Source organism: Corapipo altera, unplaced genomic scaffold, assembly GCF_003945725.1.
Source record: "Corapipo altera isolate COAL_440 unplaced genomic scaffold, ASM394572v1 268, whole genome shotgun sequence".
In the NCBI taxonomy this organism is placed as follows: Eukaryota; Metazoa; Chordata; class Aves; order Passeriformes; family Pipridae; genus Corapipo; species Corapipo altera.
Genome location: NW_020884901.1, coordinates 3995604 through 4020233, shown reverse-complemented (window position 1 = coordinate 4020233; position 24630 = coordinate 3995604). Strand labels below are relative to the sequence as shown.

The following is a 24630-nucleotide window of genomic DNA, read 5'->3' as shown; positions in this document are numbered from 1 at the left end:
TGCAGCCCTTCAGCCTGCTGCCTTTGCCCAGTAACTTCTCAGGATCATTCCCCAACTCCAGCTCCAAGCAGGGCAGGGTGTTCTCTGTGTTTCTGTTGTGAGCTGGGTTCTGTGTCTCCCAGTGGTGGAGTTTGCTCTGGGTCCTCCTCATCCATAGCACGCCTAGTGGGACAGGAGGAGCATTTCCAGAGCTTGTGAATTCTGCTTACACTTAATGATGAGGTGCATTCCTGAATCCTGGTGTTCATACAGGAATTAAGCCTCTGTGTGAATTTCTATTGCTTGTGCCAGTGTCAAACTCTCTCTGCTCTCACTGAAAACCTCACTTGAACAGACGGGTTCCTGCCAAACACCTCAAAACCACTGGGTCCCCAAGCCGCCCTGTTAAAACTGATCTTCTGTGTCTCTTTTTTCCCAGTGATCCCAACAAAGGGAATTCGGACGTGCCCGTTTCCTGGCCAGCCTACAGCAGCCAGGGCACTTACTACCTGGAAATCAACAACAAGATAAACAAGAACTCCGTGAAGCAGGACCTGAGATCCCGGTTTGTAACCTTCTGGAACTCGGTCTATCGGAGCCTGCCCCAGGTTGCCAACATCACCCAGTCGGGGTTGATGTTCTGAACTTAAGAAAAAACACCTTTTAAAGATCAATTAAAGGCTTGCTTGTAACTGAGTGACTCTGGTTCTCCTTGTGTTTGCCGTGACAGGTTTTTGTCGCTAACGTTAAGGTCAGGCAGGAAGGGACGTGTGTGGTCAGCGAGTGTCCCCTGACCAGTGACACAGCCGTGTCCTGGGCAAGCAGCTCTTGGGGCAAATTAAACTCTCAGCTTAACCCTCATACCCTCCATCTGCCACCTCTTGTGGCATCAAACAGTGGCGGGATGAAGGCTTAAGTTCTTAGGAACCCAAGGCTTATTTTAACGGGAATTTATACTAGATTCCTTGCATGACTTCGAAACTCGTGACTCCAAAATATTCTCCAGTAGTCATTGGCATAACTTTAATGCAGCTCGAGCGAAACAGTGGTTGTATGAGCTGCATATGAGCATGTGCTCAGTACTGAGGGCTCTTGGCCCGGGGGTTGTTTTCCTTCATTTTCTTTTAACCACGAGCAGGACAGGGGACAAAACAACCCACGGGGGCGGTGGTTCTGCACGGGTTTAGGGCCACGAGCTCGAAGGAGTTCACGGCCGCCCTCAGGGCCCGCCCTTCGCCCACACGCGGGCCCGTAGGAACCTTCGTGCGGCGGAACCTTCGTGCCGCGGTGCGGGGGACGGGGAGCGACGGCGCGGCCATGGCGGCGGGGCCGCGGCGGGGCCCGCGGGGCTCGGCCGTGCTGGAGCTGCCCCGGGCCCCGCGCCTCGTCTGTGTGGAGTACCCGGGGCTGGTGCGGGACGTCGGGGCCATGCTGAGCACGCTGGGAGGAGAGCAGGGCGTGTCGCGGGTGAGCGGGGCTGTGGTGCGGGTGGGGGGTCGCTGGGCAAGGGTGTGCGGGCAGCCTGGGCCTGGCCCTGGGGAGGTGGGTGAGGCCGGAGGGGGTCGGGGACAGGGAGAGCCCCGCGGTGGGACCCTCGGTGCGAGCCCTTCGAAGCCAGCAGGCTCGGGGCGTGCTGCCCCCGAGCAGGGATTTGAGGGGTGTCAGGCGGGATCTTAAAACCCTGGAATGGTTTGGGTTGGAAGGACCTTAAGGCCCATCTCGTTCCACCCCCTGCCATGGGCAGGGACACCTTCCACTATCCCAGGTTGCTCTAAGCCCCGTCCATCCTGGTCTTGGACCCTTCCAGGGATGGGGCCCAGCTTCTCTGAGCAACCTCTGCCAGAGCCTCACCACCCTCACAGGAAAGGATTTCCTCCTAATATTCAGGATATTATCTTTCTCATTTATTTGTTTCTTCCTAATACCCGGGATGGGAGCAGCTGCACATCCCACATGTTGGCGGGGCAGGGGTGGCAGTGTGTGGGGCTGGGGCTGGCACAGGCAGAGGGGCTGTGTGGGTGGGATGCTCACGGGGCTGTGCCTGCCCTTGCTGACAGATCTATGCTGACCCTGCCAAGAGGCTGGAGCTGTATTTTCGCCCCAAGGACCCCTATTGCCACCCCGTGTGTGCCAACCGCTTCCCCACCTCCACCATGCTGCTCAGGGTCAGGAGGAGGAGCAGGAGGAAGAAGCAACTGGACCCTGAGGAACAAATCCAGCCAGAAGTCCAATTTGAGATGGAGATCCTTGGGATTGTCACCACTGTTTACAAATTTCAAGGTAAAATGCTTTGTGTCCATGTGGCTTAGAGATGAGGATATTTGATGGGAAAGGGAAGTGTTTCCCTTTAAACAACTCAGAACTGGAAAGCAAATCAAGTGTCCTTACTGTAGAAACCTTTAACATAAACTTAGCAGACTCTTAGCTCCTGAAACTTTAGTATGAGAAATATTGTTAAATATTCTCATATAAATAATATTTATATATTTATAATATAATATTATACTATACATATATTATATATATTATAGATATATTATACTTACAATAATAGATATATTATACTTACAATAATATATTATGATATATTGTTATATATTCTATTGTATATTGTATATATATTGTATTATATTCTATATTACATATTATTGTAGTATATTGTCTAGATAGTATATTGTATATATAGTATATTATATATCATGTATCATTATATATCATATGATATATTAGATATAATGTATCATTATATTATATATAATTTATTGTGATGTATTATAATAATATAAATATTAATATAATTAATGAACTTCACAGTGTTTTAACTTCTGTTTCTCCCAGGAATGTCTGATTTCCAGTACCTGGCAATGCACTCTGGTCCTGATGGCAAACAAACCTCCATGTATGACAAAGTCCTGATGCTCAAACCAGAGAAGGAAGAGTTCTTTAATAGGGAATTACCTCTTTACATCCCACCACCAATTTTCTCACGTCTGGACACTCCCATTGACTATTTTTATCGTCCAGATATTCAGCACAGGTCGGTGTCTTTACATCATCCATGGATTTCACTTGTTTAAGCTGCTGCCTTGTTCTGTTTTATCCCCCTTGATTTGACACAACAGAGGCAAAAAAACCCCCAAAACAAACAGAAACTGTCTGGCAGTGGCAACCTCAGCAGTAGAGGGTTTGCCAGGTGAGGGGGTGTGGTGATGTGGTGAAGATACTGGTGCTCTCCCAGCACATCTCACACAGTGTGGGATGCAGGGACACCTTCCTGCTGCTTCCAGTGGGCTGGACCCAAGGGCAGGGTTTGCAGGAGTCAATGCCATGTGCTCCTCTGGCCTGTGCCTGCCTGGCCCCAGTTGGCTTTTCCAGAAGAACAATCTGTGAGATCTCCCACAAGAAACATCTTTCATTTTCTCACTGTTGACCTTCATCAGCACTTTTTAAAGGAAAAGGAATTTCTAGATTGAACAGGTACCTGCATTTCCCTCTTGCTTTGCCCCTATACCACTGAGTAGATGCAGTAGCTACAGGAGGGCAAATGTAGAGGGTGAAGCCTTTAGTGCTCAAATACATTTCATACAGATCAGGACCAGGTGCCTGAGGTTTTTCTGCCAGCCAGGGTGGAGCACCTCTGTCAGTGTGCCACTGAATGCAGCTTGGAAGGGTTTTTTATATTTAAATGTTCTTTGCTCAGTGGTGTCATGACAGTCTTTCATGGTACCAGTATGTGATAAGGGAGGTTGGGCCAAAGTTAAACCAGCCCATTGCTCACCTGGCTGAGTCCCTCCTTGCCTTTCCCTGTTCCTTAGGGAGGGATACAACAACCCCCAGGTGTCTGGTGAGAACCTGATTGGCCTCAGCAGGGCCCGTCGCCCACACAATGCCATCTTTGTGAACTTTGATGATGAGGAAATCCCAGCTAAACCACTGGATGCTGCTGTACAGACCTGGAAGAAAGTGTGCACCAATCCTGTGGATAAAAAGGTGGAGGAGGAGCTGAGAAAGGTGAGCGCCTTATTCCTGACCTGAGCACTGTGCTGCAGCAAGCTCTGGAGGAAAAACTGCATTTTCTCTGAATTCTCCAGAAATTCTTGGTGATTGTCACTGACTGATACAGCAGGTTTCAGTAGATGCTGCTGACACTGCTGTGTTCAGTTCAGTCCTGCAAATCAAGATTTGAATCTGTAGCCAACTCAAGTTCCTTTTTGTGCAACGAGTTCTTACATTACTGTTCCAACAGCTCATATTGAGAGGCTAAAGGCCCTGATGCTGCACTAAATCCTCTTGGAAAGCTGATCTGCCATTGGTGACCCACTTCCCACTGTTCTGTGGTTGTTTCTGTGTCATTTTAGCTCTTTGAAGTCCGTCCTGTCTGGTCTCGGAATGCAGTCAAAGCCAACATCAGTGTCCACCCAGACAAGCTGAAGCTGCTGCTGCCATATCTGGCCTATTACATGGTGAGTGGTACACCTGGGAGCAAGGGAGCAGCAGCTGGGTGTTCCTGGTCCTTCACCACCTCTGAGGTCCTACCACTAAGTGCCTGAGCTTAATATTATGTAAAGAGACAGAGGGAAGGAAAGCTTTGCTTTGGAACAGAAGTTAAAACCAAGGAGGACTCAATACCTGTTTGCTCCACTGGTTTTAATCAGCTTTGCAGGTCAGTCCTGATTGTCCACCTGGAAATAGTAGCAGAATTTTTTCCACAGAAACACCTGACTGTGACCTTGCAGGTTAGTTTTTAAAAGCACACAAATATTTGTGCTTTGATGCACTGATTGCCCATGTTCCAGTGGGCATAAATAAATACTGGCATGGTAAGTTGAGGAAAGAGCTGGGAAGAGAAATAATCTTTGGGCAGTGAGGGGAATATTAGAACTTTTCAAGAACCTTTGCACCCCTGTACTGAAGAAAGTGCAACACTGTGCTGCTTTTCTGTAACCATCTTCCCCCATGTGTGTTTATGCAGTTGACAGGTCCCTGGAGAAGCTTGTGGGTTAGGTTTGGGTATGACCCCAGAAAACACCCTGAAGCAAAGATTTATCAAGTACTGGACTTCCGAATTCGCTGTGGAATGAAATATGGTAAAAGGGCCCAACCCACAGAGCTGCTCTCTCTGCTTTCTGGTTAATCCTGGTAGTACTTTTCTTTTTATGTGTTTTTCAAACTCTTTTGCCATATTTCTGCTCTGATGTCACCTTTTGAGCTCCTTGCTTACTGTAGTTCTCTCTAAACTCCTTTAATACTTTATTTCATAGTATGCAATATGTCTTTCCTCATTTGGCACATTTCAGACTCTGACTTCCCTCCTTCATGTGTCCCAAGCCCAAGCAGATGTAGCAGACCATCCCCCTTGCTCAGGGAGGCACTGAGCAGGAATTCTGGTGCTTCCATAGTAGCTTTGCCTTAAGGACCTCAGCATCCCATGCAGGATTTTGGGTCTTGGGCCTTGGACATGGGGTACCCCTGCTCTGATTTTGCAGAGGGCAAGTTGAGGAAAAGGAGTTTCTGACATCTAATAAGTCCATGACAGAACTGGCATCCACTCATTGACATCAGGTCACATTTTCTTTCCAAGTTAAAGGGTTTTATTGATCTCTTCTCCCAACCTTGCTAAAGTCAGCATATCCCAAAGACCAGCCTGCCTTTCCCACACCAGTCCAGCCCTTGTGTTACTGAGCCAAGGATATTCTGCAGGGTGCTTGCCCTCAGTTCATTACTGGTTTTCCTTTTTCACCTCCAGGTTATGCCCCTAATGACATGCCCGTGAAAGCAAAACGCAGCACCTACAACTACAGCCTGCCCATCACTGTCAAGAAACAAGGTATGTTGGGCCAGCAGAAGGGCTGCCTGGTCTTCTGGGTCTGTGTGTACCCCACCCTGGTCACAGGTGGTGAAGGGTTTTCCTCTGTTCTAGCTGAGCCAAAGCTGGAGCTTGTTTTCTGGTTGTAGTACGGTGCTGCCGTTAAGCCAGGAGAAGAATCTCCTGCTGGGAAGTGGTGTGGGAGTCTTGGAAGCATGTCTGGCTGAGCCACAGTGTCTGTTAGCAGGCAGGAGGGAGTTCTGAGCTCAGAATTAGCAATGAAGGTCAGAGAAGGGGAAAGTTCTCTTTTTTTCGTCAAGGGAGAGTAGAAAAGGTTAAAATTATGAACAAGTACACGCTGTGGAAAAACACAACAAACTCAGCACCTTCCCTGTGACTGCCCAGTGACACCTCTGAAGAATGAACAAAACTCAGGCAACCATAATTGCTGGGTTGGTCTGGTTTTGTTGAATCAACAGAGAGAAGTGACAGTACAAGGTTGTCTCTAATAGGATTGTCTTTGTTTTTGCTTTCAGTCAGTCACACAGTCAGCGTCCACGACCTCAAACAGGGGCTGGGTACAGCTGGTGCATCTGGGGCAAAAAAGCCCCCCTCCAGCAGGTATAAACTGAAGGTAAGCATGACTTATTTAGTCCTGAAGTAGCTCAGTGAAATAGGAGTGTTTCCTGGTTTATCAGTCATCAGGGGGACAGCTGTGAGCGAGCTGATGTCCTCAGGTTTGCCTGGGAAGCTGCTGTTTGTACCTGGCACTCCAGGACTTCACCTGCTGTGCACTGAGTGTATTTCTTACATGCTGCAAAGGTGGGATTGGTGCTCTCAGCCCTAGTGTGAGGTGTGATGAGCATTTGGCTTCAGTTTTTAAAACTGGAACTTCATGGGTGGTGAAATGCAAAAAATCACCGTGTCTTTTATCAGGTCATGCTGCAAAATCCAGCAGGGTGGAATAAATAAATGAGTCTTACTCTTCCATTTTTGCTAGAATGAAAACCACAATGCAGTCTTATGCAGTGACAGGCTGCAGGCAGAGCTGCAGGTTGAAGAGGTGAATGAAGTGTGTTCTCTGCACAGCAGTGCTGTTGTTTCTATGGCTGCAGGGAAATTTTGGGGCATTCCTCATCCAGCTTTATCTTTTGCCACATGCAGACATTCCTTAGAACTGATTTGTGTTGGAAGTGCCTTGTTCTTGAATCAGCCCATGAGAAGTACCTTTCAGTTACCCCAGAGCTGTCCTGTTACACCATAAAATGCACATGAATCCTTTCCTTCTTTCCTTCTTTCAGGAATCCATCTATGTTTTCCGAGAAGGAGCTTTACCCCCATATCGACAGATGTTCTACCAGCTCTGTGACTTGAATGTGGAGAGGTATTGCACACTGGCAACTGAGTGTTGTGTTAGAGACAGATTTCAAAGCCTATTGCTTGTAGCCTGTCCCTTCACCCCTCTCCCCTGGACCAGGAACATCGGACGTTTTTAACTTCTGAATAAAAGTAGAACAGACTTTTCACGCATGAACTTCCTTTCCCATATGACAGTTACCTGGATAATCAACTGTGCTATTCCAGTTCAGTGAAATGGCAGTAAGCCATAGTCTGCCTCATTTAAAGCCCACACCTGAGTGGAGAAGACTAATGTCTCCTTCCCTTTTGCTGCTTTTCAGCCTGCAGAAGATCATCCACCGGAATGACGGCACAGAGTCGGAATGCACGGAGCGGGATGGGTGGTGCCTTCCCAAGACCAGTGATGACCTGAGGGACAGCATGTCCCTGATGATAAAGCAGATCATCAGATCCACAAGGCCTGGTAAGGATGCTTTGAACATCACCCTGTTGTACTGCCTTCCTGATGGTGTGGAGATGTTGTAGGCTGAGGGGAGGATGGTGAAGTCAGCACTGGGGCAGAGGCTTTCCTGTATGTGCCTCCTCCTTTGTGCTGCCCCTCATGTTCTTTGTGTTGTAGCTGAGGCTGTTCTGCAGTGTGAAGGTGGGTTGGCATTAGGAATGAGTGGAAGTAATTCTTTTTCATCTTCCCAGTGTCACAGCCTTCAGGTGTTAAATGTCTTTGCACAGTGATAATCAAAATCTTATTCTTACTGATGTATCTGTTGGTGGCATTTTACTTTTTTTGTCATTACTGATTGAACAAGAAGTGAGGAAGTTGTTTGTGTGTGATGCTGGGCCAAAGCAATAATATCCCAGGGAGTGAGGTCAGAATGAGCTGGGAGAGGAGGCACTGTTCTCCTTGCTTTCCTGGAGTGTGAAAAGGGTTGCTTTGGGCTCAATCAGATTCTTTTAAGATGTGCAACATTAGCTGTGCCCCTGCGGCTTCTGCCTTCCTCTCACATGTTGTGTGAACTCTACTGCAAATGCCCCCAGGTTTCACTGAGAGAGGCATCACAGTGTCTTTCTTTCTTCCCAATTAAGCTCTTTTCTCAAATACAACAAGCAGTGAAGACTGCAAAGAGCAGCTGGCATACGAGTCTGGAGAGGATGAGGAGGATGAAGAGGAGGAGGAAGAAGACTTCAAGCCTTCTGATGGGAGTGAAAATGAAATGGAGACAGAAATACTGGACTATGTGTGAACTGGGTGAGCAGTCTGGCTGCTGTGGACAGAACTGTCTCTTGCTCCTTGAGAGCTGAGGGTTCAGATCCATGCCCAGGATCTGGGAAAGCAGAGCTTGTACTACAATGATGCCACTCTGCACTGACTGCTGGTGGCCATCATTATGGATGTTTTGGAGTCTTTGCCTACATTTTCATAATTGCTGGCTAAGAAAACCTCCAGCAAGCTCAACAAACTCCCCAGAGTGAGCCCAGAATGCAAACCAGCTGGTAATACACCAGGATAGAGGAGAAGCTGCATTCCCAGATCTCTCCATGTGTGGGAATTGCACTCTGTCCAGGTTGGTGGCTGTGTGGAAAATGGAAAAGGTGCCTGAGGAGATGCTGGAAGAAGCACTCCAGCATTACTGAAGTCCCTAAGGCAGGTTCTGCCCTTCTGCTTGTCCAAAGGGAATGAAAATACTGTGCCTGCCTTCAGCACTGAGCATTGCTGGCCATTTTGGAAATAAAGCCAGCAGGGAAACACACAGTCTGAGTGTGAATAATGGATAATTCCCTTCCTGGGATGTAGTGGATGTTGTCCTCACTAGCTAATGCACTTCTCAGTCCTGTTCTGACTTCCCCAGTAGTTAACAAGGACTGAAGGCAGCTGGCAAAGGGGCAGAGCTTTAGGTTCACAGAGTTTGACCATGTTGGCCATTAGTCTGGCACCAGCAGCTGGTATGTTCCCACCTGTGGCATTTTGTGGGTCTTGTGCATTCCCCAGTGTGTTACAAGCACACCTGAAGCCAAGCTTTCTTTCATAACAGGAGTAAGGCCTCCTCCTCCTGCATTGAGGAATGATGCCTCAAACCCAGGCAGATCACTGCCTCCAACCCTAAGGACTGGTGCATTTGCTCTTAAAGCCACTGCTTGTAGCAAAAAGAGTAAAACCAGCAAATTGCCACTGGAAAATGCAACAGTCCCAGGTTCAAATGAATATGGTTCATTTGAAATTCAGGAGGCCCTGGTCGCTCAAACAAAAAGCCTGGTTTTTAGTTCAAGTTCAAAACAAAGCTCAACTCAGCAGAGTGAACATAAGGTATTAACTGCCTCCCCCCAGTCAGGTCCACCCATTTCTCCAGGAAGGTGCTGGCATTTTGGGGAAGGAGGCCAGGACAACCCCTGCCTGGGGGCAGAGACATTTGAGCATCAGTATTTTATTGCAAAGACTAATTACATTGCTGTGTACAAGTCACACTGGGCAGTGTGTCCTTCATTGAAGTGGTACAAAATACATATGGTACAGCCAGTCCCTCCAGTGACACTGGGCTGCTGGGGACACTGGTGGGAAGGGAGGGGACAGTCCCAGGGTAGGCAGGAGCTGGCAGAGGGAATTTGGTGCCCAAGGGAAGGGGCTGGGCTTTGGGCAGGGTGGGAGGCAGGAGGCTGCCCCTGCGTCAGGGAGCCAGGAGCTCCCATCATGTGCAGCAATGGGCAGTGGGGACACAGGGCTGGGGAAACCACACTCACACCCAAGCAGCCTCTTCCCCACCTGGTGCCAGGGACCTGCAGCCCAGCTCCTGTCACCAGCCCTGGCCCCCGGAGCATGGTCCTTCTCCTGGAGCTGAGGAAGGCACCGCACCCACCTGGCAGCTCCGACGGACGGGAAAGAGAAAAGATCTGCTGGAATGAAGCACTTAAAAAACAGAGATAGAGCCAGGAGCAACAAAAGGTCCCCCTTTGGTTAGTGTTTCCTACAATGATTAAAACAAGCAACTGCCCCTGCTCGAGCAACTAGCGGTAGAAATTTGGGAGGGGGGGACTGGCAGGGTCTGCACCCCATGAGCACAGCAGAGCAAAGCTGCTGCTGCTGCCAACGTCCCTCCCAGCAGCCTTAAATACCAGGGTGGGGACAGGAGAGGGACTGGGCTGCAGGGCAGGGGGAAGCTGGATTAGTAAAATGTACAAGTTTGCCTCTTCTATTTACAACCAATAAATACTGAAAAAAAAAAAAAATCAGTAAACCTTTTTGTTTTATACAAAAAAAAGTCTCATTGCTGCTTCTCCCATGGTCAGTGTTTGAAAAAGTCTGGTTAAAGCCCAAGGTGAGTGGCACTTTCTGAGGGTCAGGCAGTGGCAGCCGGGACAACCTGGAGCATGCTGAGCTCTCCAGCTCCTCGCTCGCCCACGCAGACCCAAAATCTCTTATTTACACGAGTTCGGAACTTTGCTCTCCTCCCCCTCGTTAGGCTGGCAGCGCTGGGGGCACGGCCCGAAGCTTCCCCCGACGGCAGAAGAGACACTGGCATTTGATCTTTGGTGCAAGTTTGAACACGGGCCATTCCAAGTCCAGCTGGAGGAAGCGCTGGATCGGGAGAGGAGCGAGACCACGCAGGCTTCCAGCTGTGGAGAGCACAGGGCGTCCACTCCCTCACGGCACAGACACAGCCCTCCTCCACAGGGCTCTGAGCACAGGGCTGCATCTTCCCAGCCTGGGGCATCCGTGGCTTCTCCCAAGGGAAGGACGGGCGGAGATGTGCGGTGGTGGCGATGCCAGCTATCCCAGGGAGGAAAGACGTGGAGGTAACCACCAGGAAAGCTGGGGAGGAGAGCACTGCACCGGGTGGGAGGCTGTGCAGCCCCAGGGTGGTGGCTCGTGCTCTGCTCCTGTCCAACAGCCCCTCTGCGAGTCGCCGCTCCCCGGCTCGCTCGGACACAAGGCACCTACGGCAGAGGCAGGCTCCAGCTCTGGGCTGGCCGGGGCTGGACGAGTGGCGCACCGTGGAAGTTTTAAAAAATAAAACAACAAAAAAAAAAATAGAGATATCCCCCCGCTGCTGCCTTCCTGGGTAGGAAAAAAAGACCTGATTGGAATGGGGGCTTGTGCAGAGAGAGGCAGAGGCCGACACCAGTTGTCCAACAGCCCAGCTCGGTGCGGGAGGAGGGGGATGCACGGCCGTGCCCCCGGGCGGGGGTCACTCCTCTCCCGTGCAGGGCGGCACAAGGACCGGCCGCGGCCAAGCCCGGAGCAGCCTGCCCCCAAGGCCCCGTTGGTGATGGGTGGCAGTGGGGCTGAGGCTAGAAGATGCCCTTGGCGATCTTCAGGCCTTTCTGCTTCATCCTGGGCAGGGTGGAGCTGGAGCCATGCTTGATCTTCACCCCCTTGGAGAAGCCCCGCTTCTTGAGCACGAAGTCGTAGTTGGCAGCGGAGTTCATGGCGTAGAACACGTTGGCGTTGTCGGGGATCTTCAGCTCTGAAAGTGAGCAAGGATGGGGGTCAGTCGGGCACCCTGCCCCTCAAAGGGACCTGAGAGTTGTCCCCCTCACTGTCCCTCTCACTGTCACCTCCCAGCCCAGCTCTGACCTGGTGCTGCCCAAGCTGCAGGGCTGCCTGGCCCCAGGAAAGCCACCCCCACCCCAGCACACACCTCTCTCCTCCGAGATGATCTGAACGAGCTCGTAGTCCTCAGGCCGGTCCCCGTCCAAGTTGTGCTTGGCCATGGCCTTGCGAATAACCACCGGGGTCTTGTCCTGGCTCGTCACCTGTGAGCCCAGAGCTTTATCAGCCCAGAACACTGCAAAAGCCTCCCTCCTATTAGTGCCTCCTCCCAAAACGAGCCATGCCTGCATCTGAGCAGGACAAGCCACCCCTCCCTGTCACCACGGGGCCCTGTACTAACCAGGATGCTCTTGTACATGTTGCCATTGTCCACAGCCAGGCTGACACGGATGATGCAACAGTCGTCGACCTGCTGGTTGTAGAGGGGCAGCGAGAGTGAGGAGTAGCTGGAGATGCCGGAGACCGAGCGCTTGTGTGTGCGGGAGGCCGTCACCGGCGTGGAGGAGACAGAGGAGGAGGAGGCACTGCTGGAGCCTGACCCGATGCCTGACGTGTCCAGGGAGGAGAGGGAGGTGGATTCCCAGAACTGGAGGGCAGGGAGGAGAGGGGATGCGGAGGACACAGTGGGTTTAGCTTCTCCATCGGCCACAGACGGGGCGTACCAGCGCTGGGGGAGGGAGGCCAGAGGGATCTCACTGACCTGTGACAATGGGGGACCGACACAACTACAGCCACCTGAGGCACGAGAGCCTTGCCACGCTGCCGGAGCAGCAAAGGGCAGGGGCCTCCCTAACCCCGGCGAGTCAGAAACAGCCCCCAGGACCCCCACCTGCCCCCCCAGCCCCAGCGCTGGGGCAGAGGTGGAGCGGCCCTGACACGATGGCTGCACCTGCCTCAGGAGGTTGGACCCCAAAAGGTGCCATGTACCTTCTTCTCCTGGCAGTCGGGGGACTCGGGGATGAAGCTGATGTTGATCTCCTCCACGTCGGAGCTACTGGAGCCGGCAGAGGTGACACTCACCGAGTCGGTGGCGTCCCCACTGCACAGGTACTGCCCACACTTGAGCTGGTCGAAGGATTTTGAGTGGGAGCTGCCGCTGGCGCAGGGCTCAGTGCTCGGCGGCTGCCGGCTGCCAGGAGAGACGTGGGGCAGGTCAGAAGGGAGTAGGGTGAGGGCGCATTTGGCTGGCAGGACCACCCCCAACTCAGCCAGAGATGCCCCGTGCCGGCCCCCACCTCCCCCCCGGGACAGGCAGACTCACTCGCTCCATCGCTTGATGATGCCCGTGTTCTTCTTTGCCTTCAGCGTGTTGCTGGCTGACTCTGACAGCGGCTCGATCTCACACGACAGCCCGTAGCTGGGAGGGGAGAGAGGAGGGTTTGAGCTCTCTGTGCTGCCACAAGCACCAAGGAGGCAGAGCAGGGAGTGGAGCACAGAACAGAGTGGTGGGACCTCCCGATGCACCAGAGCAGTCCCAGACCCCACTCACTCACCTCTCGGCCTCACTGAGCCGCTCCAGGCTGTGGAACCAGTCCACGAAATGGTCCTCCTGCGTGAAGCTGTAGTTGTTGCAGGCTGACTGAAGCAGCTTGATCTGGGCGATGACTTCAAACTCCTGTGGCAAAGGGAAGCCATGAGACCACATCTGTTTTCCAGCCCCAGCCTCCTGCACAGACAGCCCAGCCCCATGCACGCAGGCAGGTATGAAAGACCAGAATCCCCTCCCCAAAAGTGAAGAACATGACAGTAAAAAAAGGACAGAGATCAACCCCAAAGTGACTGGCACAGCCTGGGCTTGCACGAGGTCAGCCTCCTCCTTCCCCCCCACTGCTGTGTAGCTGCCAGGGCAAAGCTCTCACCTTCCTTCTCTTCTCAAAGTTGATCAGCCCACCCTGGAAAAAAGAAGGAGATGAAGGTCAGCATGGAGCAGGCAGAAATATATTGCTCCCATCCCTCCCTGTCCCCGGCTCACTGTCACTGCAGTGTGGGTGTCCCTGCCAAGAAAGTGGCCCAGTTCCACAGGCTGACAGAGGTGGATGTGCAGTGTCAGATAGAGGATGCAGTGCTGGGTACAGGATGCAGTGACGGATACAGGACACACGGGGGACCAGCTCTCCTTTTATCAGCCCAGGCACAGGGAGGAAGGCAAGGAGGGGGAGGATAGGGAGGAGGTACATACATCCAGGAAATCCTTCATGGCGGTGTCGAGCATCACCAGGTCCGTGAGGAAGGTGCCAAGGTAGGGAATGGTGCCCTGCATCACGCCCTGTGGGGATGGAAAGGACAGTAGGGTCAGCAGAGCTGGGACCAGCCTGGGCAGACGCCAGGGAGGGGGCACAGGGGTGGCCCTGCCACACTCACCATCTCTCGCTGCTGCTGCTGCCGCTTCTGAGCCCTCTTTGGGTTGATCTCCAAGGTGGCAAATTTGGATGTGCCCTCCTAGATGGTGGGGAGAGGTGGGGATCAGCACAGGTGGGAAATTGCACTAATATCTATTAGCTAAAATTCACACCCACTTTTATTGGTACAACTTTCCTTGCAGAGGGAAAGAGGGATGAGGGGAAGAGGAGGAAATCAAAGCTATTTTATGGCTCACAGGGAGGAGAGGCTTAGTGAATAGGAACTGCTGCTCTCATTTCCAACTCTGTGTAAATGCCTCCTCAATGGGATGTTTTGTTCCCTTTTGCATTTTGTGTCCTCTCAACCCTCAAATCAGAGCTGGACTGGGATCTGTGGAGAGGCTCCACACGCAAGAAGGACATTTTTGCTGCAGCCTTTCACCAGTCCCACCACTCCACCTGGAATCAAGAGGACTTTGCACCAGGCTGTTAAAATGCAGCTGCCTCTGGAGAGAAGCTGTCACCTGGTGCTCTGGATCCCATCCCACTGCTTATCTCTGTTTGCTGAATTGCTCTGCCAGCTTCAGGCAATGAGCTTTGGGTGGAGAAGCAAAAAGCCTGGCCTGGTCCAAAACCCCTGCCTGCTCCCCAGACTTGGCACGCCCATGTCTGCGACTCCAGCAGCTCTGCCAGGGCTTTATCCTTGTGGCTGGAACACTGTGGAAACTTCTGTCAGCATCAGCCTAAGCTCCCTGCCAGAGACAGGGCGACGTGGGTGCTGCTTCCCCTTACCTTAATGAGGAGCTCCCGGCTCAGAGAGTGGTTGTTCTCGTCGGAGAAGATCTCTGAGAGCTCATGGAATGTGCGGAAGCTCTCCCTGCTCAGGGGGAAACAAGGGGAAAAGTCAGCAGTGCTGCCACAGTGGGATTTCCTCCTTGGGCTCCCTTCTGCTCACCCAAATGACCCCAGTTATGCTCACAGCTCCAGCTGGGCCTTGCTGTTTGGGAGCTATTCCAGGGTGTTTCACACAGAGGAAGGGAAAGTGATGACGCTTTTATTTTCTCGCCCTCCTTAGGTCCCTGACACCTCACACTGGTCCCTGCGTTTTGGGCACACTGCAATGCTGGAGCTGAGATGATCCCATTTAAACATTCAAGGGCCAGAGCATGACCTTCCCCTTGGAGCCTCCCAGCACCCCCAGGAGCCGCTTACCGCAGGACCTCATCCCAGGTCTTCTTCAGCCGGTGGACGGCATTGCACTGCAGGGCTGAGAGGATGGCTCGGAGGGAGGAGAAATTCTTCAGGATGCGGCACTCCTGGGAACAAGGAGATGACAGGACTCAATGTTAAAAAGAGCTCAAGGATCTGCTGTGATTCCAGCACAGCAAAACCTCAGCCCTCGGGCAGAGGTGGGAGGTGAGCTGTCCTACCCGAGCCACCTCGATCCACCGCTCCACCACTTTTGCCCTCTGCTGTGGCTTCAGGGACCGGTCCCCGAGGCACGTGGCGATGACACAGTTGGCCACACTGTTGAACTGGGAGACCGTGGCGCGGATGGTGGGAGCCAGGTGCTCTTTGCCCTTCTTGTCTCGCTGGGACCAGATGCAGCCCAGGCAGTGGTAAGGCACCACTTTCTTAAACAGCTCCTGGAAGAATAAAGGGATGGAGATGGGTCTCTTCGGGTTCACTGGGAAGAGAACAGGGCAGGAGGAAAAATGGATGGAAAGAGCCAGGTCTGTGTCCAGAGCACCATCGACCTGGCTGTTGAGTGAATACTCACAGCGTCCATCAGTGTGAACTGTTCTGCCACCATCTCTGGGGAGAAGGAGAGGAAATCTGGCTTCCCATCCCCAACCCCGTTCTCCTCTGCCAGCTGGAAGGTGCAGCTGCCATGGTCCACAGCTGTAGGAGACAGGGTGAAGCTGAGCACTGCAGAGCTGCCACAGGCTGGGGTCCACACCGACCCACACCAGTCCCCTGTGGGCACCCACATCCCACCTCCCAGGCTCTTAATTCCCACCTGGCTTCACACCTCGAGAAACGAGGCTCAGATAAAAGGATAGTCATTTTAAACCTGGGTGCAAGTGTCTACAGAGGATTAAAGGCAGATTAGCTAATCCACTTAGAAATCCCACTTCTGGTGCAGCTGGATTAGCTTCCCAATGTATCTCCATGTAAACACAGGCAGGGTTTATGAGTGTCCAGCCATGTGGCAAGACCGGAGGTTCTGGAGACCCTCAATGCCAACAAGTAGCACTTCTCCCTCCACCTGCAGCCTCAAATGACCCCCTACATGCAGGGGAAAGGAACCCACCTTCTGTCTCGGACTCGCTCTTCTCCTGCTGCTGGAACTGGGCCAGCAGGATGCGGGCCCGGCGCTCCAGGTCGGAGCCGGGGATGTTGTGGCGCACGTAGGAGATGAGCTGCTTGAGGCAGGTGAAGTCTGGGGGCTTGCGGAAATCCTCTGAGTACTGGTCCAGCCAGGCCCCCAGGATGGAGGAGATGGTACTGCAGGGAGGGGGAAAACATGGGCAAACCTCAGTGAGAACCAGGTGCCAGGAGAAACCTGTGTGCACCCCCATGAACCCCAGGCACACCTCTGGGAAAACACATCCCTTTGTAGGAGAACCAAAAACTATCACCAGAGCCACCCCCAGCGCAGTCACTTACTTCTTCAGCTCCATCCTCTCATCCACAGCGTGCCTGGCATGGTCCCCATTCACCTGCACGTGGAGTTTGCCATATCTGGTGGGGCACAGAGAGGAGACAGTGAGCACCCTGGACTCAGCTGCCTCTCAGCGCTGCCTCTTCTCCCCCCACATCACCCCCAGTTCTACCAGGGGTGAGGATGAACCTCCTACACAGTGTCCTGCTCCCCCCTCCTCTAAAACAAGCCCCCATATTACAGGAAGAGGGAAGCAGCCAGCACTGGTCACCTCACAGAGGGATATCAGCTGGAAGAGCTCCAGCTCTCTGGGAAGCAGTGTCCTCCCTGCCCTGCCCCAAAACCTCCAAGCAGATGGAGTTGTGAGAAGCCATCAGCCCTCCAAGGCATTGCAGCAGAAAGTGCTGGGGCTCTCTTGGCCGAGGGGGTTCAGACACCAACCACCCACAGCTGTGTTGTGGGGCTCAGGGCAGCCTCACCTGTTAAGCAGCAGGTCCAGCACTTGCTTGGTGGTGGCAAAAGCCCGGTAAGTGCACAGGAAGATGGTGACATAGGTGGAATCATTGCCCTTGAAGGCTGAGACCAGGTACTCCACCAGCTTCTCCAAGGTCCCAGCTTTTATCGTCCGCACCTTACATGTCTCGTAGAGGTTTAGGGCTGACTCGTTCTCAAACTGCCAGGACAGGAGCAGAAGTCAGTGGGCTGGGTGAAGACAGACACCACCAAGTGCAAAGCATTCCCACCAGCTTCACAAGGATCAGGTCTAGGCTGGGACCACAGACCCCTACAGTGCATGGGGCTCTCCTAACTGGGAAAGGGAAGCTGGGTCTCCTCGGACACCAAATACCAGCAACCCAGCTGAGATGAGCATTTGGGAAACCCCAGGAAAGGCCTCAAGGTTGCCAAAATCTAGACGCAAATCAGAGCTACCCTATTTTGCAAAATGTTTTCCCTGTGCCCCTTCCCACGGGGCAGAGGCCAGTGGGTGCTCCCATTCCCTGCTCCCAAATAAATACATGCTTCCTGTGGCCTGGAAACCTCTAAAACCCCCAAGCTTACCCCCAGCCATCGCTGCCCTTTGTTGGCCGTGTGATGGAGCTGCACTTTCCGGAGCGATATGCTGTAGATCACACCATCCTCCAGCTCTTCTCCGATCTCCTGTGTGGAGCTCTGCATGGAAAGACAAGATAAACCATGAGATAAGGAGAGCAAAGCGCAGCAAAAATGCTCCTGTGGCTCCTACAAGGCATCCCAGCAAGCCAAAGGCAACAGCCAGCAGGCAGCAAGAGTCTCCCTGACCTGCTCAGAAACACAAACCTGGGGACACCAGTCTGGTCAGCTCAGCTCTGGGCCCACCTGAGCCCGCCCACAGCAGAGCCAGGACTTTGGGAAGCTGCTCTTGGTCTGCTCCTGGCTCCACTTCTCAGCCCTTCAGCAAAGCCAGGCTGTGCCAGCGCTTGGTGCCAGGCAGAGCAGGGACCCCTTGCTGGGCAGCAAGGGGGGCAGTGAGAGCACACCCCATACCCAGCCCTGGCTGCCTCCCCCTTCCCAAGCCTCTGCCTTTCCCGTAAGGTGACATTGCCACCTGCTCTGACTGTAATCTCAGTAATCTGTCCCTGCAGAACTGGGCACCTCTGTGCACTTCCCTAATAAATAATAACTGTCAAGCTCCCACCAGCTTTGGCAGTGCTGGGAGGCAGAAATCCAAGAGGAAGCTCAAAGATGGGGGGAAATCCCAGGGATTGGCATCAGGCACAGGGCACCTCTGGGCCACAGCTATGAGGCTCACATTTCTGCTCTGGGGGGTGGAGACCACCTAGAATTCAGTGAGGAAAGGGGTGATGCTTCTTGGGGCAGGTCCCCGGGCACACACACCCCCCAGCACCACATGCCAGCACAGGGCTCAGCAGCAGCTCCAGCCCCACAAGGACGATTTGGTTCCCTCCTCCTCCTCCTCCTCCCTCACCACGCTCTGCTGAGTCAGTGCCTCTCTTAAGATGGTTTATCCAGATCCTTTTAAACACCTCGGGGATCTCCCCCGCCCTCCAGCCCCCACACCAAATGGCGGGACAGGGTCTGACACACGGCAAAACCCACTGCTCAGCAGATGGAGAACATGCCCGAAGGCAATAAGCTGGTTAGCAGGGGGAGGGTGACCACGTGCTGTGGGGCACAAGGACAAGTCTCCCCTGCATGCCACACTGCCAGCCAAGGGCCACAGCCAGCCTGTGGCTTTCCCTGCAACCGGCCCTTCCAGGGCATAAAAAGCCCTGAGCAGTGGCAACAACACAGGGCTTGCTAGGGAAGAAGCTGCTGTGGAGGGAGCCAGGATGGAGCCCCAGGAGCGATGCTGCTCCCTGCAAAAATTCCTCCTACAAACTACTCTCTGTGAACATGGTAACAGCCGTGCCCAGGGCCCTCATTTCAGGCATCTCCCATCTCAAGAGACACGAGCAGAGCAGGACCCTGAGCTGATGGATCACATGTGCACCCAAAGGCTCTTTACCCACCATCCTTTATCCTCACCATCACAGCAGCAGCCACTGCACCGTTATCACACCCTGCTCAAGCCAGGGGCTGGTCATTAGCAAGGAATCAAGGCAGCTCAAAGAGCAAGGGGAAACTGGAAAAAGCCTCTCATTCATGGTTGGAATGAATGAGGACAGAGAATCCCCCTGGGCAGGGTTACTGACTTTTTCACTTTCTGCTGAACCTGCTCTTCTCACTTCATGCCAGATTATGGAGAGGTTTGCTTTGCTGAAGCTCGAGGGATTGTGAGGCTCCTAACTCCAGCTCTGCTGTGAACATCAGAAGTCTGTCCCAGGATTCACTGGCTTCCAGACCAACCCTGACAGCACCTGCACAGGGCAGCAGACTAACAGACATCTTTCCTGACACCTGTGTCTGTCCCTCTCTTGTTCTGTGCTCTGGGATAAATTATGGCATAAATTTATGTTCCAGTACATTGCCCTGGGGGACTGGTACAACCTTGGGAGAGAGCAGCTTTCTATCCACTCTGGATCAACCCCCTACAGTGATGGCACCTAATCAAGTTGGCCAAGTTGTCTTTCTTCCACCTATAGCTGCTGTTTCCAACAAAAAGAAAGAAAAGTCATGGATACACACTTTCCAATTTGTCCACAGAGACCATCAAACCCTGGTGCCCAGAGTGATGTGACCCTCCAAAAATGACAGTGATGCCTCTTGAGCACACGAACCCAAGAGGCAGTGATAGAGAAGGGGAATCACCACCAACAGGGCTTTCTTTACACCAGTTGTCCTGGGCTCTCTCTCTGTTTTCATCACCCAACCTGCATGTCAGCCCTACCCTGTGTATCTCCCAGTTATGCTGAGACTTTGGGCTGGAGGAAAGATCTGAGTCCAGCAGAACCAGAGCCCTGTATGGTCTAACTCAGAAAAGAGACTTGGCTGGGCAGTTGTAAATCTCAGACACAAATATCTAAAAAAAAAAAATCAGATGCCTGTTGACATGCAACTAAATTAATAAATTAAATCACATGGGAGGGCAAAACATCCCAGGATCAACCCATGAATCACTGCTGTGCAACTACAGTGGAAAGTATTGCAGGGGTTTTCTCTCCGTACTTCGTGTCCCGTGCAGGGGATACACCCCATTCTGATGTGCGTAGAAGCACATTTCGTTTCCTTCCCATATTCAAGATTGCCAAGATTCATTCATTTTCTGTCCTGCTGACTTGTGCGATATCCCCCGAAGTTCCCCCTTTGCAAACCACACACGAAGGCCGCGGCTTCCCAGCGGTGTCTGCACCAGGCCCACGCCAAGAGCCGGCCGAGCTGCTACACTGGCACATTCTAAAATTTGGCTATTTATATTCTGCGTGAGCTTCCTCTTTCCTACGGCTGCTGCTTCTCCAAGATGCTGATTGTGCATTCCGCGCGTGTTGGTTAAAAACCAACGAAGCAAAAAGAAGCAGCGGCAGGGACGGAGCCAGTGAAGCCCCACTCCCAACACCTGCACCAAAGGCACGTTTCTCCTTCTGCAGATGAGGAGGTGGGGTGGGAACAGGGCTGGAAGAGGCTCAAAACCTGTGGGTTATGTATGCACTGGCCACCAATGCTGCAGCTCTGACACTCACAGCGGGATTTCCAGCAAGTCAACCAAAGCTGACTGCCTTCAAAATGGTCTCTAAAGAGACAGAAGTGCTGGTAAATATTACTGCAACAGTCACTCCTCCCCACTGCCTGCCTTACACATCTGCTGGAATTTTCTGCCCCTCATAGCAGAAGGAAACATGAGTCAGGCCCAGTCAGCACAACCACAGCCTGGTGCCCACACGCAAACCCTCCTTCATTGGTGCTCAGCCTGGAGACCTGAGCACGAGACACAGGTGAACAGTCCCTTCTGTTGGTACAAGAGATGAATCCAACAGCCCCATGCAGTGCTTTAAATGGCTGCAACATGATTCAGCAAAGTTTTTCTGTGAAAACACTAACTTTGAGCATGTTGATGTTTATGGCATCTGCACCTTCCACCAAACTCATACAGACGGGAGCTGGCACTACAGAAAGTAAGATCCAACACATCCCAAGATGGGCATCAAAAAAAGGAAGACATAGAAAATGAACATTTGACTGTGATTTCTCCAGCTCAGTGTGCAACCCTGCTCCTCTGCACACAGCAGGAGAAAGGCCTCTGGATGGAGGGGCACAAGGAAAAACCACATGTTTAACTCAGGGGTATCAGACGCCCAATTGTGCAGAGCAGAGGCTTCTGCAGCAGCAGCCACGAGTGAACTCTGCAGGAGTTCATCCCCTGAAATATGAGACCGGAGATCTGCACCAGATGGCTGCCTGGGTTTGGGGACTGCCTCCTCCAACTGCAGATAGCCCCGGGCTGCTGGAGCTCCCACTGATGGTTCAAAGCCTTTGTGACTACACCAGGGAGGAATTCCCGCTCTGCTCAGTGCAATAAACTCCTCCACTGTCTGGTGAATGTTCTTGTACTCGGCGTGGTGTCAAACCCCACGTCTTCACACGGAGGTTTAATAAGGAGCTCTAAGACGTAGCCAAGGTTTGTGAGCCTGGAGGAAGGGTGTGAGGGACCCTCGCAGAGCCAGGCAGAGCAGCAGGGACTCTGCCTTCAGCTCTTCTCGCCGGCTGAAGGGAGGAGAAAATGCAAAAGCCAAACAGCAAAGCAAAATATTGGCTAGGGACCTGCATTTTGGAAAGTGTTTGAGATCAGCCACGAAGGTGGTTTTAGTAAGACCGGAGGATAGTACAGGATTAAGTGTGACAGCATCCCTACACGTTACACAGACAATTACCCAACAATTACCAGGTCTTAAGAGCTCTAGTCCCACGTGTCCTGGGTTAGTGCATTGGCCTCCAAAGGCGTAAAATAATGAACAGTTTGTGGAAAAAGGTATTAATTTCAGCACACGTGGAAGAGGCACAACTGCTCAAAGTGCTTTTACTGATGCTCCCTGGACAACAGCTGGTTTAACAATCAAGATATTCGTGTTACTCTGTTCCCTTTCAGTTGAGCTACACAAAATGCCTGTTCTGCACACAGGTACAACACAGAATCGAGAGTCTCTCTGCATCGTGATTTCAAAATGCTGCTGCTACCAGCCACAAGGGAGAAAGCAGACACTAACCCTGCCCGTGGAAAGCTGGGAATGTGCGCCTGCTGGGAATTAACAGTCCCACTGGCCAATGAACCAAGAAAAGGCAGAGCTGAGCCTCCGATGTCACATGTCACAAGGAGTTTCTCGTTGAAGCTCCGCGTTTGCACAAGGTTTGAAAGAACCTGATGAAAGGTGGTAAAGCCAGAAACAGAAAGTGGGGGGGTTTGTCTTTAGAATCCCCAGTGTTTTCTCAGAATAATCCCTTCCCACTCGCAGTGGGAAATGGGCCTTTCCGGAAATGAAAGAAACGGGCTCCACCACAGGCCATATCCTCCACGGCTGCCACGAGCCCCAGGTTAACTTTCATTTTGCCCTCGAGAGTAACCCCTGAACCCATGCAACGAACAGCAGAGAGTCTGAGGCCTCTTATGTAAACTGAAGTGTACGACGTTATGTAAAAGGAAATAGGAAAAAAGTCACCCCCGGCGAGCGAAAGGAAAACAAGAGCAGTTCTGTGAAGCGAGATAAAGACCGCAAAAGCAGAAGCACCCCCTGTCCTGCGCATCCAAAATAAGCGCACACAGCACAACACCCTTCCTCGTGGGGACTTCCAGGCAGAAAGCCCTGAGGTGGCTGTTCCCCCATGGCTCTGCCGCTCAGGATCGGCTGCTCCTCGCACTCATCAGCAGTTTTCTTCCCCCAGCCGTGCTCAGGAAGGCTACAAGGACTGCCCAAAGCTGGAGAGGAAGCTGCCAAACTTCCCTCTGTCCAAGGGAAGGAAAGGTGCCCACACTGGTGCCTGCCATGTCCTTTGGATTAGCAGCCCCACTGAGGACTTGCTGAGTGCCCCACTGAGTACTTTTGGTCCCAAACACCATCCCAGCAACAGCCATGGTGGCACTGGGGTACAATGGTTCACTCCAGTCAATGCCAGCCTCGAGTCAGTTGGTATCCCACTGTCTCCTTTCTCCCTGAGCCGTGTTCCTGTTGCTGCTGATGGAGCTCAGCCCCCCCCACCCGGGTGCTGCTCCCCATGTAGAGATGTTCAGCAGATAGACACAATTCCTTTGGGTTTTCAACACTCTCTGCCTTCCTGCCTGCCTCCTCCGAGCTGCTTCAAACCAGGACCGATTCCAACAGCCCATTAAAACACAAAAACAAAGGAGGAAACAGGAAAGGAGCAGAAAAAGGGCCAGAAGCTAAGCTAAACTTAAACCCTCCATGAAAAGGGGGTGGTTTTGCCAGGACACCAAGACAGTGGCGACAGCTGAGGGCCTGTTCTCTCCCCATCAGCTGCTGGGCTTCCCTGACACCCTTTGCTCTGCTTCAGGTGCTTCAGCATGGAAAGCTGTGCCCATAGGGAACAGCCCTGGAGCTGTGCATCACCCTGCACCACGTGCAGGATGGGGCAGAGAGAGAGGGCACATCATCCTTTATCTGCCTCTTGTGGGGATTCCCTCGGGGTTTGGGGCTCCTGAGACCGACAGCAGGTCTGACCCTGTGTCTGTGAGCCAGAGGAGTTACAGACAGTATCCAGAGGCAGCCTCCTCCACCCTCGTGGCTTAGGGAGAAGGGAAAGCTGCCGGATCGGTTACAAAGGCATCTTGTGACTCGCACGCAGTGAGTCAGTGGCTGGAGCCAGGATTAGGAGCTCAGCGCTTGGGTTCAGAAACGAGACAGAGCAGATACACAGGATTCCTCCCCCATTTGCTTCTGGTTTGCTTTTAAAGAAAACTAACAGCCTTCCCACATGTAAAGACGTTTTCGCTCTTTTTATGGTCTGGAAATCAAGAGTCAAAGACCTTCAAAGATCCTGCAAGTCCACTCCATCCTCCCAGCCCTCAAGGAAAAGGATCAGGCCCCTGAGGTGGGGGGGATCAGCCTTGACAGGGGGACTACACAGAGAAAAGCAAACTCCATCTGCAACAGGCAGTGCCAGAGGTGACTGGTTAACTCCAAACCCTGTGTTTCCCATGCCCAGGAGTATAGAAACCCACCAGCACCTCCACCTAGACATTTGCATCCCATGTGAGAAGACCACCATGCAGGACTTCCTCATGTTCCCTACCAGGGACGTGCTGGGATGGGTTCCCTTCACGGGCTGCGGAAGGTTAGGAGAAAACTGAGTGCAGCAGGTTTTGCTTCCTCTCTAAGTTGATGGCAAAAAGATCCAGCCGACACAGCAGTTCCAGCTCTTGCTCCACAGCCCTTGGCTCTGTGTTCGTGATCTCTCTGGCGTGTGCAGCATCCCTGCTCAGCACTATCCCCTGCTCAGCACCATCCCCTGCTCAGCACCATCCCCTGCTCAGCACCATCCCCTGCTCAGCACC

At 52.6% G+C, this 24630-nt stretch overlaps 2 protein-coding genes across 8 annotated transcripts in view; one reads left to right on the top strand and one right to left on the bottom strand.

Annotated features, from left to right (window-relative positions):
• Positions 1–1269: 1269 nt before the first annotated feature.
• Positions 1270–10707, top strand: GTF3C5 (general transcription factor IIIC subunit 5). Of its 3 annotated transcripts, none has more exons than XM_027650123.1 (12): positions 1270–1446; positions 2037–2259; positions 2818–3016; positions 3795–3990; positions 4338–4442; positions 4952–5066; positions 5726–5806; positions 6322–6419; positions 7087–7169; positions 7465–7607; positions 8228–8390; positions 10597–10707. In XM_027650123.1, exons 1-11 carry the CDS (start codon positions 1297–1299, stop codon positions 8383–8385), a joined length of 1551 nt encoding a protein of 516 aa, XP_027505924.1. In that variant the 5' UTR covers positions 1270–1296; the 3' UTR covers positions 8386–8390; positions 10597–10707. The 3 variants fall into 3 exon arrangements, with proteins under 3 accessions (XP_027505924.1, XP_027505925.1, XP_027505923.1); XM_027650124.1 differs by lacking the exon at positions 10597–10707 and adding an exon at positions 9910–10363; XM_027650122.1 differs by lacking the exon at positions 10597–10707 and having other exon boundaries at positions 8228–8892.
• RALGDS (ral guanine nucleotide dissociation stimulator) overlaps positions 9545–24630 on the bottom strand; it is a 58887-nt gene continuing 43801 nt past the window's right edge. For 3 of the 5 annotated variants that reach the window (XM_027650120.1, XM_027650121.1, XM_027650117.1), the window contains exons 2-18: positions 17751–17861; positions 17171–17364; positions 16697–16771; positions 16341–16534; positions 15807–15928; positions 15457–15672; positions 15239–15342; positions 14819–14903; positions 14049–14126; positions 13867–13953; positions 13547–13579; positions 13181–13302; positions 12949–13044; positions 12615–12816; positions 12028–12387; positions 11776–11890; positions 9545–11601 (exon numbers count right to left, since the gene is read on the bottom strand). In XM_027650120.1, the coding sequence (XP_027505921.1) occupies positions 11426–11601; positions 11776–11890; positions 12028–12387; positions 12615–12816; positions 12949–13044; positions 13181–13302; positions 13547–13579; positions 13867–13953; positions 14049–14126; positions 14819–14903; positions 15239–15342; positions 15457–15672; positions 15807–15928; positions 16341–16534; positions 16697–16771; positions 17171–17364; positions 17751–17861 (2370 nt within the window). In that variant the 3' untranslated portion in view covers positions 9545–11425. The remainder of the gene's footprint in view (positions 11602–11775; positions 11891–12027; positions 12388–12614; positions 12817–12948; positions 13045–13180; positions 13303–13546; positions 13580–13866; positions 13954–14048; positions 14127–14818; positions 14904–15238; positions 15343–15456; positions 15673–15806; positions 15929–16340; positions 16535–16696; positions 16772–17170; positions 17365–17750; positions 17862–24630) is intronic. The other 2 variants (XM_027650118.1, XM_027650119.1) reach the window with 2 other exon arrangements.

Excerpts from the sequence above, each read along its gene's own strand:
- GTF3C5 (XM_027650123.1), top strand. The coding sequence starts at position 1,297 with ATGGCGGCGGGGCCGCGGCGGGGCCCGCGGGGCTCGGCCGTGCTGGAG. Across the intron at positions 1,447-2,036 it reads GAGAGCAGGGCGTGTCGCGG|ATCTATGCTGACCCTGCCAA; the intron begins GTGAGCGGGGCT and ends CCTTGCTGACAG. Across the intron at positions 5,807-6,321 it reads CATCACTGTCAAGAAACAAG|TCAGTCACACAGTCAGCGTC; the intron begins GTATGTTGGGCC and ends TTTTGCTTTCAG.